This window comes from Struthio camelus, chromosome 10 (assembly GCF_040807025.1).
Source record: "Struthio camelus isolate bStrCam1 chromosome 10, bStrCam1.hap1, whole genome shotgun sequence".
Lineage (NCBI taxonomy): Eukaryota > Metazoa > Chordata > Aves > Struthioniformes > Struthionidae > Struthio > Struthio camelus.
This window is the reverse complement of record NC_090951.1, coordinates 12,965,687-12,977,140: the sequence shown is the minus strand read 5'-3', so window position 1 is coordinate 12,977,140 and position 11,454 is coordinate 12,965,687. Positions and strand designations below refer to the sequence as shown.

The following is an 11,454-nucleotide window of genomic DNA, read 5'->3' as shown; positions in this document are numbered from 1 at the left end:
TTACAATTACAGCCTTGTGTCAAATACCTTAATGTTAAAAAAAAAAAAAAACAAAATTGAACTGCCTGCAAAAAGGGTTTAGGTGCTATGCTACAGAATGCTACACTGTGTAGTTTTTTTTCACTTTTTCTCTAATGTAAAACCTGCAGAAAAGCCTCTGGAGTAGGATCTGGCATCCAGGTACTGTCCTATTTACAGGGCTAAATAAAATACCACGTTCGCTTTGGCTTAATAAACAGAAGAGCCTCAGAAGAAGTTATTTCCACCCATAAATAACCTAGTCAGGTCAGACAACTGGCGTCCCAAAACACCACATCTGATGTGAAGCACATTTCCTTCCTGAAACAGCGTCCTACAGCCAACTTCTCTCTTCGCTAGCCGTGGCCAGCCCAGAGCTGCTGGTTGCTGCCCATAGAGAGGGAACCATGCCTGCTCCTGGAAGCTGCAGCTCTTGCACAAGAGGGACTGGACACACAGCTGTTGGGATAGAGCTACACTGACCTGCGTGATCATTGCAACATGCTTCTGGGGAGTTAGGAGGGAGTTGATTCAAATCCTGCCACACACAGGTGGGATTTGAATCAGTATGTCTTACATGTTTGGCAAGTATTTATAGACAGAATTATTGCGTACACATCAACGCAACACACCACTGTTCTTCACAGCCCCATATAGGCACGTTTGGAAAACAGCAGTCAGACTGAGCTCTTCAGAAAGAAACACTAATCCTGACTTTATTTAATAAATAGTGGCTAGAAATAAACTAAGATGGTTCTGCCCAAAGCAAAAATTCAGGCACCTGAACGCCTGAATGTTGAAAACAGACACCTACAAATCTGACACGCTTGCAGCGCCTCTCACGTGGCAGTTGAACAGAAGCTGAAAAGATAGTTTTAGACTCAGGATTTACTCAGGCAGAACTTGAGTCCTTTTGTGTTTCTAGTTCGAAATAACTTTTCTACGGTGTTCAATCTGACAATCTAAGAGAAAACAAAAACACATGCCCACTATAAAGAAGCTGAATATAAAGTTTGACAACCATTTTCTGTACACATTGTGTAGATGGTTGACTAATTTTGTTACCTTTCAAGGCAACTCCAATCAAGATGTTACTAACATTAAGACTTTGCTATCTTACGATCTAATTGGAACACAATGAGCAACAAGAATAGTGATAAATAATATTCTTTTGTTCCTTTTGCAACTGTAAAGCCATCTTTACGGTATGCATGCAGTAGAGTGTTGGCCTGCAGGTAATTCTAGTTTAAATAGGCTTTGTGTGGATCTGCTGATTAACCTAGTAGATCTAAAAGATGAGAGTTGTTTACATATTTTCTTTTATGCAATATACAGATGAATAAATAAACCAAGAAAATAATTTATCCTTTCTTCAGCTGTTTCCTTAGGAGCGTGCTAGTTTGATATGTTTTAGTTAACATTTATAATACAGTTTTCAGAGATGAGTATCAATCAAGACATTCTATGCTATTGCTGTAAACTGACAACTTAAAATATTAAATCCGTTTACCAGTAGAAGGGTTGCCTAACTGATACATTATTTCAGCAAGAGTACGTTGAATATTAACTCTCAGGCGCAACTCCCTCAAGGCATAGGGTTTTTTTTTTTTTACATTTGCATTGCTCTAGTCCCTGGCAAAAAAAGAGACACTAAAGAAAGAATGCTGTAGCATGATATTTTCCAGCTATTAGTGCAGTCCAGCCATGGTCCCTAGAATATTACTCACAAATTAAAATAGCATCAGATTCATCTGTCCTGAGCACTTTCAGACACATGATCAAAGCACAGGGGACTGTCTCCCACTCCCTTTTTTCCAGTGCTGTACCCAAACACTTACAGGAAGTATGTCTTGTTAAAATTGAATTACATAGAATTGTAAAGAAAACAATGCATTTATATTTTCCTTACTGTCCAGTCTTCTGCTATCTGAAACTGAACAATAGATGTTAGTATTTCAAAGTGAGGGCTAGAGCTGATCAGTTATTCTAAAAGGACTTGAAGCTAACGTTTACTCTTAGATACATTAACCATTTCTGTAAGGCTAATACTTTTCTATTATACAAGTTGTTTTCAGTTTGAAAAATGCTGTATTTTACAGAGCAGGAATGTCAGTGGAATTTGTGCTGTTGGTCATCTGCAATCATTGCCACAAAACAGAAAATTTCTTCTAAGCTGGCCTTAGTAACTTGCTTGTTATCTATCACACACGAGAGGACTCTTCTCAGTAATACCACCAGGCTATGCAGCCTGTCATTCAGTTGAGGTTAAATCTGCCCAAGAGATACCTGATTCACGGTTCTGTAGAGAATGGGCTTTTAGTGGTCCAAAATGTCCAACATGTATAACTAGCAAATTTCTAAGCTCTTAATAGTTTTTAAAAATGTTTCTGCAGTGATTTGCTCTGTGTCGATTTTACTTTGCATCAGCATCTTAACAGGTAGTAGAAAAGCAGCAGAATTTCATTATAAGAAACACTTTCCATAGAACTCCCTTTCTCAGAAATTAAGGGTATTAACTGGCCTCATTTGCATAAAAGCATACACACACTCAAAACATCTTTTCTAAATGGGCGCATTAAATCATTTGTCTGATCTGTATATAGTATGTCTTTATACTATTGTATAGTATTTTAGGCAAAAACACCTGACCTGTATGACATGGCTGTAGTTCTGATGCTATTAGTGTTAAAAACAAGGTAAATCTAATGCTACATATTGTAAAGCCTGTAATTCTTCAGTTCCAATATTCTTTTTTTTAAGTGCTCGTTCCCCATCAACGTGCCACCTGCCTTACTGCTAAAAACAAACAAAACAAAAAAGAGAGAGAAATGCATGTGCAGTCTAGTTGTTGTAAAATGACTTGTAGTGGAAATTGACTGAGTTTATTTGAGGAGCTTAAAAAGAGGAAGAGAAAACAGTCATCCTGTTTGTTTAAAAAAAATTGTAAAACATGCTAAGCATGCAAAAATAGGTACTAAAAATTTTTTTACTTTCTGATTTCCTAAGTCAATGGCTTCAAAGCTCTGAAATGCCAGGACGATTACTGCTTACACAGCTTTAGTTGGGCCTCTCTGAGTGCACTTGGCATGATTGTCATGACTCTGTTCAAAGTACTGACTCTGCCAGTGAATCAAAGTTGTGTAATTAAAAAAAAAAAAAGTATGGCTGGACTGTAAAATGGTGGTGGAAAAAGCAGCTGAATATTGTCCTGAAAAACTGAATTCTATTTCTGCCTGTTCCACAGAATTTGTATGTATTTCTGGGAAGATGCTTTCTGGGATAGGATCTGGGAGTTAGGATGTTGGTAAAGGCTTTAAAAGGATTTTTTTTTTCTTCCATGGTAAATATCTTTAAAGGCATTGCAAATAAAAATTGCAATAAGGAATTATGGGCATGTTGTGCCTTTTAAGCAGAAAAAAGAATAGTGTGTATTGCAGTCATCTTTCTGCTGACGAGAGAAAGGTGTTTTGCCCCCTTAGGCGTTCATGTTGCAAGTAATCAAGAAGTACAATGGAGCTGACAGACAGCAGAACACAAAATACACCTCTAAGCTTTGAGATTCTCATTATAAAAAATAAAGTCACTGAGCAAGTATTTGGAACTAGGTGTACTTGGCAGAACAATAAAAATAAATTCCCCCTCGCTCTTTCGCCAGAGAAGCTTCTCCCTGCCTGTTGCAAATCCAGCGGGACCGCGCGGCCCAGACCGCCCGCTGCCCGGGAGGCGGCGGCGGCGGCTTCTCCCTCCCGCAGCCCCCGGCCGGGGCTGCCCCCGCTCCCCGCCGCCGCCGCCGCCGCCTCAGCCCGCCCCCTCCCCAACCAGCGGCTCCTCCCCGCCGGGCCGAGCGGCCTCCCCCACGCCGGGCGGAGGCTGCCGCCAGCGCCCCGCGCCGCCACTGCCTCGGCCCCGCCGCGCCGCTCCCGCCCTCTTTCCCTCCCTCCCTCCTTCCCGTCACGGCGCGGCCCCGCAGCCACCCCCGCCCGCCCGCGGCCTCGGAGCGCCGGCAGGTATCGGCCCCCGGAGCGGGAGGCGGTGGCGGGCGTGGGGGGGGGGGTGGACGCGAGGCCGCGGGTGAGGCAGGCCCGGCCGCCCAGGCCGCAGCGCGGCGCGCGCGGCAGGCGGCGGCAGAAGGGGGAGGCGGCGCCGCCCGCGGCCGGCGGAGCCCGCCCAGCGGCGGAGCGGGGTGGGGGGAGCCGCGGCGGCCCCGGGCCCGGCCCGGCCCGGCCCTCCCGCCTGCCGGCCCTTCCCGCCCTGGCCCGGCCCCCCACCTCCCCGCGGGCCGCGCCTCGCCTCGCCTCGCCTCACCTCAGGGGCGGGCGGCTCCGTGGCCCGGGCGAAGCGCCGTGCTGCGGCGCGAGGCGTGAAGAAGCGCGGCCGGCCGAGCCGGGCAGCGGGCGGCAGGAGCCCGCCGCGCCCGCCCCGCTTCTGCCTCCGAAACGCCGCCCGGCTGCGCCCTCCCGCCCTTGTGCCCCCCGCGTGTCCTTTCCCCCGGGGGGGGGGGAAGGAGACAAAGCGGAATCACGGCACAAACTTCGCGCAGGGCATGTTTTCTTGCAGCCTTACCGCCGCTGACGCCAGCGGCCGCCTTTGCGCTGTGGAAGTGGTGGCTTGTTTTTGCGTTCAAAACGGGACGTTATTGATTTTCAAATATAGACAGGCACATTAAAACTATTTAATTTTATGAGCCATGCTCACAGAGCAGAGGGCACCTCTGAATCGAGCAGGGACTGACTCGCTGCTCGTCTTTTGCCTTTTTTAATGTTTTCACATTTTGCGATGCTTTGATATTACAGAAGGTCAAGAATTTTTTAATACGGTTTGTCTTCATCTGGTTTGTTGTCGCACCTGTCCTTTGACAATATTTTTGCATCTTATGGTGCCCCATTTTGAGATTTCTTGAAAGCCAAGATCTAAAACCACATGGCTATTTTCAGTGTGCAGCTGAAATACCCTAAAAAGACCAGTTTTTCTTTGCAGGGTTTATGTTTCATGTTCTCAAAGAACAAGAGCCTGATGAGTATTTTGAGTCGAGGACCCCAAAGTGAGGGCAGTCAGGTGCATTCTGAAAACCCTGTCAAGCGTATGTAAAATTGATGTGAACTCGAGGTCCTTGTGGATTTAGAGTTAAGTGTTTCCTCTGCTTTCCTTTGAAGTCTGAGTTGCAAAAATAAATAAATAATCTTGCATTTTAGTAAGATATACTGCAACTAAATTATGGTTTCAAAGCTTGAAGTCTCTAATCACAATAAAATATTGCTCTGTTTTCAGAGATTTCATACAGTATTAAATGAAAGTGTGGGAATATACATTGCTCGTATGTGTCCCTTTAGGAGTTGGACAGAAGAATAATGAATGGAAGTGACTGACATCATGACAACCATCAGACAAAGAAGGGGTGGAAGACTCGCAGAAGCAGCTGAAGAACAGCTTTCAGAGCAGAAGACTGTGAAGCCTGATGGAAAAACTCGGTCCGGTGGGTAATGAAAAAGATTGTCACGTTATGACTTTTTACTAGCATTTTAGCTTTTGGTGTCTGTCCTAAGCATGGGTTAGAACTAGGTATGTACCAAATAAATGGTCGTATTTGAATATGTATATTACCAAATTTAACTCAATGAGACAGAGGGCAAAGAGAATGAAGCACCAGATTGTTGCATGATAATCTCTCGTCTATTTTAAAATCCTAATTTAAATTAGTAAAAATAATTTTGTCCATTTAGTAACCGTGATACGCTATCAGAGTTCACAGACCTATCTATAGGTTCCTAAAGGAGTCACAGGTCAGATTACCTGTAACATATAGATAGAAGGGTTTGAAGACCTTGATCAGCAGTAGTTAAATATAAGTAGATTACACATGAATCTGAATTTAATTGCAAACCTTTACTTTTTGACTTTTTAGGACAGACTAACCAGGTGAATTTAAAGGAGAGGCATTAAGTGTCTTAGTTTGAGGATCTGTTTAAATAATGAAATACTAACAACATTCTTGCTCAGAATTATACTTTCAGAGTTGGCAAAGTTTGTTGGGTTTTATAGGATTTTTGTTTGTTTGTTTTAAGGGATATTCCCATATCTCTCTGTATGCAATTTGGGTAGACGAGTGGAAAGTTACCCTGTTTTTTTGCACCAGTATGTTTAGGCTAAACACACAGGGGGAAAGTGGTCTTAGTTCTTGTCCAGCCCTCAGCTCCCCTGAATTGCGTGCTTGCTACCTGTTGTGTAGATGTCATCTGCAGTATGAACTAGCCATTTCATTGATATAATTCCACATCTCTAGGATTAATATTAAGTCTTATATCAACATAAACAATTAAAACGGAAACTTAAGTATACAATAAATTGATTGACCTACTTAGAATAATGTGGAAAGGTTGCTTTTCTATCTGTAATCTCATTCTGATGTCATCAGAAGATATGTGCAATTGAAAGCATGACATCATTTTCGGAGACTGCTTTGACCAGTGCTCAGCCTCTGTGTGGAAATTTAGTGAGACCAAAAAAAAGGACAGCTATATTAAGAAGTTGGTGGAAGAATTTGATGTCTTGCTTTGAGACCTAACATCCTTAATGGCCTTAATTAAAAATGATGCCCCAGAAGATATCCCAATGTCTTTGTAATTAGATTTATAAATTAGATACGGTATTTGTCTAGATCAGTATCGAATCATGGTGTTGTTTCTTAAAATATAACTAAATTTTTCCAATTAATTTCACACCTTAATTTCACTTCACATGGAAGTAAAGCACCCTGAGTTCGCCTATATGAAAAGATAAAAATCACATCTCCCTAAAGAACTCTTAAAACCAAGTCTCTTATTACTTACAGAATGTAAATGTAAACTGTATTAGCACAGGCACTATATAAATGGGCTTTCAAGATCCATTTAAATTGAATTACACCCTTTGCAATTACAAAGTGAAAATTTTTTCTTTGAAGATCATTCAGGTGGAAAGCTGTGGAACATACTTTCACTAACAGTTGGTGGGATTGTTGCCGTCTGTCTTGGACTTCTTACTTCTGTTTATGTTGCAACACTGCATGAAAATGACCTCTGGTTTTCCAATATCAAGGTAACAGTTATTTTCATAGTTTTCTCAGTGCTTTCGTAGAACATTAATATAAGCGTCAGTTGAAATTTCATTTATTTACCTATTTTTCTTGTAACTTGCTCAAAAACATAGAATATTCCTTTTTTTTTTTTTTAATATGATATGTAAAAGCAGGAGCCGTGCTTCACTCCCTACCACTTTTCACATATGCAGTCGTTTCCATAAATGTCTTTTCCCCAACTGTGCTCTAAACACATTGCCATGCAACTGTGCCATTATTCTCCTGCCTGAGAAACAGCTACTCAAATTCTTCCAACCATTGATCATTACCTAGAGTTTCAACAGTCTACTGTATGTTGCTCTGTAATCATCTTTCTTGTGTCCAAAGCGATCATAGAGCAAGGAAAAAACAGTTTTAACAATTATATGCAAAATCCTGACATACAGTTCTGTAACTGATTATAATGTGATCTTCTAATACAGCTTAGGCACAATCTCTCAGTATTCAATACTAATTTTACATAATATTATCCCAAATGTGCAAGCTAAAAAACATTTTTCAGACATTTACCAATGTAAAATCAATATCTGCAATGTAGAACTTTAATTCTCAAGATCCGGGACTGACTAGTTTTTTTCCCAGAATCTTTGCATGGGAGAATAATGCAGTTGTACATACATCTAAATTTAACCAGGGCAAAGAAACAGGTGAGTCATTTTCCTTTTGAAGATGCCTAAATTCACTCTCTGATAGGTCTACATGTATTACTTTATTCAAAGCTTATATATATTTAACTGGAATGCTTGTATTGCAGTCTGCTTCTTTCCTACACTATGCCCTTTTCATACACCAGAACCATTTGCATACTGATAATAAAAATAGTTGGCACTTAGTGAAAAAATTAATACTGTATTATACATATAATATTGTTCTGTACGCACTCTCATCTTTCTTTAAATATATAGATAGAACGGATATATACTGAAGGTGTCCCTCAGGTTTGCCTTCTCATTCCTAAAGCCAGCATTGACTAATTGCACAAGTTTTAAATTTTTTGAAATACAGGTGTATGTGGCCACAAATTCCCATCTGAACATAACAGAACATTTTATGTTCTCCTGTTTAACTAATACAGAGTGACACAAAGTGCACCAAGAGAAGTAGGTCCGTAGTTGAAATTAAGTTGCCCAAAAATGGATGAAATGCCCATTTCATCTGATAAATATTTTATTTGCTATAAGTACAGTCTGGTGCCATTAGATATTCAAACTGAAAAAAAAAAAAAAACCCTTCAGATTTCTAGTCTGGTTTCTGCTGTCTCTTTATCTCTTATTTCACCCTAAGAACTTGGTATGATAACCAGTAATACTGGAACCTGTTGAGCAATTTAAGCCAATTTGATGGAAAGAAAAAGGTCTCAAAAATACTAAGTTCATCTACCAGCAGAGTAAAGGAGAAGGAGATGCAGGCATGTGAAAAAGGGTATAATGTGAGATCAGAGATGTTAACTCTGCCAGAAAGTCTGTGTGGCTGCACTGTTAATTTTAAAACGATAACAACAGGAAAAACTTTAGTGAGATTTAACATGTTATTAGAAATAAAATAACCAATTTTAAGGCAGAGCCAAAAACGACCAGGCTTCATACATCCTCCTGCTTTCAGAACTACGTGTCCGGTGTGTGTATCCTATTTGGGTGTTTTGCATGTACACTCTCTCAACTTACATGACTCTTGAATACTCAGACAAACGTAGTTTATTTTTGCATTTGCCTAAGTTGATAAGAAGTGGTTACTTGTAAACGCTTACTTTACAAGCAAGATTTGAAGGTACTTTTTTTAAAGATTTGTTCTCAAATTATTTAATACAGTTTAAGAACAAACAGATTGTATCCCCTGCAGATTATTTGCAAATAGGAGGAGGCTGGGAATGATTCAAGTCTCTTACAAATTATACTGCAATTGTCTGCAAAGTCAGAAACTGACTGTGCTTTCGCTTTGGTTAACACAAAGTTTTCAAAGGTTTTAGTGTTAATTGAAGTACAGTCTAGACTCATTATCTTGCCAGTATCCATATCATAGCATTTTATGGCCAGAAGTGATACTGGCAAGATAATGAGTCTAGACTGTATTTTGATGCTCTCTTTCTCTTAACTAAGCAGAGAAATAATACATTAGAATATATGAGGATGAGATAAAGTTTAAACAAAATACTCTTTTATGATTGGTATGGGAAGAGAAGACTACATACGAAGAGCTTGTGAAATCTGCTGGTAAGCTGAGACCAGAGAGCTCATCCTAACATCCGTAAAACAATATCTATGCCTAAATGTATCCGTGGACTAGTATCTGTAGACATATGTACATGTTTTTCATCATTTCTAAATTGCCTAGTCTAATTTTGACACATACAATATACTAACAAAAGACAACAATAAAATATACTGTGTAACAATTTTAGAACCTTAGGAATTATCTTGAAAATAAGTGGAAATTTTCTGGTTTTGTTTTCTCTAACATTTTGTAGTTTGGCCAATACATATATTTCTGCATATTTTAACTGAATCTTCTCAAAATTGTGAAGTAATAAGTTTTATTTTATTGCACACCCCAACACTAATTCCCAGAAGGGAACCATAATCTAATCTTTGACACACAATTATTGTGTGCCTTGGTTAATGAAATGCAGAGGTTATTTTCCTTTATTTTATTTTTATTAAACATGACATGCAGAGGAAACAGAAGCAACACTAATACACATTCAGTGTTTCATTAACCCCCATACCTCTGAAACAGTAATGAATCACCATTGCTCTGAAACAGAGGAGAGTAAATTCTAAATTAGTCGTATTTCCATACATTTTAGATTAGTAACTTCAGCTACTCTGAACTGGCTGTAAATAGTGCAAGTTTGAGAGGGTTATATTATTGAATTCTGATACAAGAATTACATAGTAACATCTTATCTCTCTGAATACTTTTTGTTTCCATCCAATGAGCTACAATTAGTCAGATGATAAGAATTCATACATAAAATGGTCTCCTAATAAATTATCTCCAATGCTATGAAATATCCTATTGAAAGAGAAAGCTGTATTCATAGATAGTACAGGTATTAAGGGAGCACAAAGTGTCAGAAACAGTAAAATAGGATGGAAACTGTAGGGTAAAGTCAGTTTTACCTGTATTCAATCTTAGCTTCTTCAGCAATCTCAGTTGTTGTTTAAAAAGCCTTCAGGGTCTGTCTCCTTACTTATTCTTTTCATCATCGTTCATCAGCTGGTAATGTTCCTCTGCACTCCCAACACAAGATGCAAATAGAAAGAATTATTCCAAAGAAAATTTAAAGATACCAGTCCTGTATCATTTTCTAGAATGCTGAGTCGAAGAGCTTCCACTCAGTTAAACTTTCTTATTCTAGGCAAAAAATGTGAGATGATTGCCCTTCTGCAGCTGCTCCTTTGCCACTAACTTCAAACTAGGCCAGAAAAAGTCATATATACATGATGCTTAATACTTTTTGGTAATTTTCCTTTAGCTTTCTCCCTCATAATGTAGGTTAAAAGGGGGTAAATTGGAGACAGCTTATTCAAAATTTTTTAAAGTATGCATATTTAGAAAGCTTTTGCAACCGAAAATACTGACAGCTCAAATTGATCATGAGTTTGCAATGTGGAATGAGATCAAATTAATGACATTGGGCTGGAGTTAAAATCATAATTTTATGGATCTGAGAAGCTTCCATGCAGACTACTAGATGCAGGGTTAGCTTGATCAAAGTCAGAAAAAGGTGGTAAAGTTAGAAGACATTAAGAAATAGCATACATGCCGAATGGGTTGTAACAATATGTTAAAGGATCCGAATTGAAAAACTTAGCTAAATGGCAAGTAAGATAATAAATGATAGCCAGTTAAGTTATACTGACAAAATTATTTTGGGTATTCCAGACAAAAGTAGTACAGAATAAGTATAAAACCGTACATCATTAAATTTTACTCTGGGTTTATACAGTCAAACAGCATGAATATGTTGCTAATCCATGAGATATTCATATTGTCTTATTGATGAATAAAATCTTTCTTTAAACTCTGAAGCTGGTTATTGTCCCTAAAGGGCAATGGATTACTTCAACAGTTACTTAGTCAGACCTCAAATGATCGGGCAAAACATAAGATATTAATTTTGAAAGTGATATTGATAGTTTGAATGTAATTACAGTCTCTGTTGCTGTGTACGTTAATAACTTTAAAAATAAATTCAGATTCCTGAATTGCAAGACTTTTTCCAAGGCTTTCTGAAAGATGTACTGTTTTTTACGAGATACTTACACTTTACGGTAAATGTCTGCTCTGTTTTCCCGCTGTTTACATGTTTTCTATTCATG

General features: G+C 39.3%; 1 protein-coding gene across 5 annotated transcripts in view; it reads left to right on the top strand.

Annotated features, from left to right (window-relative positions):
* Positions 1-3,855: 3,855 nt before the first annotated feature.
* Positions 3,856-11,454, top strand: part of DPY19L3 (dpy-19 like C-mannosyltransferase 3) — a 39,723-nt gene continuing 32,124 nt past the window's right edge. For 2 of the 5 annotated variants that reach the window (XM_068955267.1, XM_068955263.1), the window contains exons 1-3: positions 3,856-4,025; positions 5,349-5,491; positions 6,959-7,092. In XM_068955267.1, coding sequence (XP_068811368.1) covers positions 5,371-5,491; positions 6,959-7,092 — 255 coding nt within the window. In that variant the 5' untranslated portion in view covers positions 3,856-4,025; positions 5,349-5,370. Of the gene's footprint in view, positions 4,026-4,674; positions 4,835-5,023; positions 5,142-5,348; positions 5,492-6,958; positions 7,093-11,454 lie in introns of those variants that run through there. The other 3 variants (XM_068955266.1, XM_068955265.1, XM_068955264.1) reach the window with 3 other exon arrangements.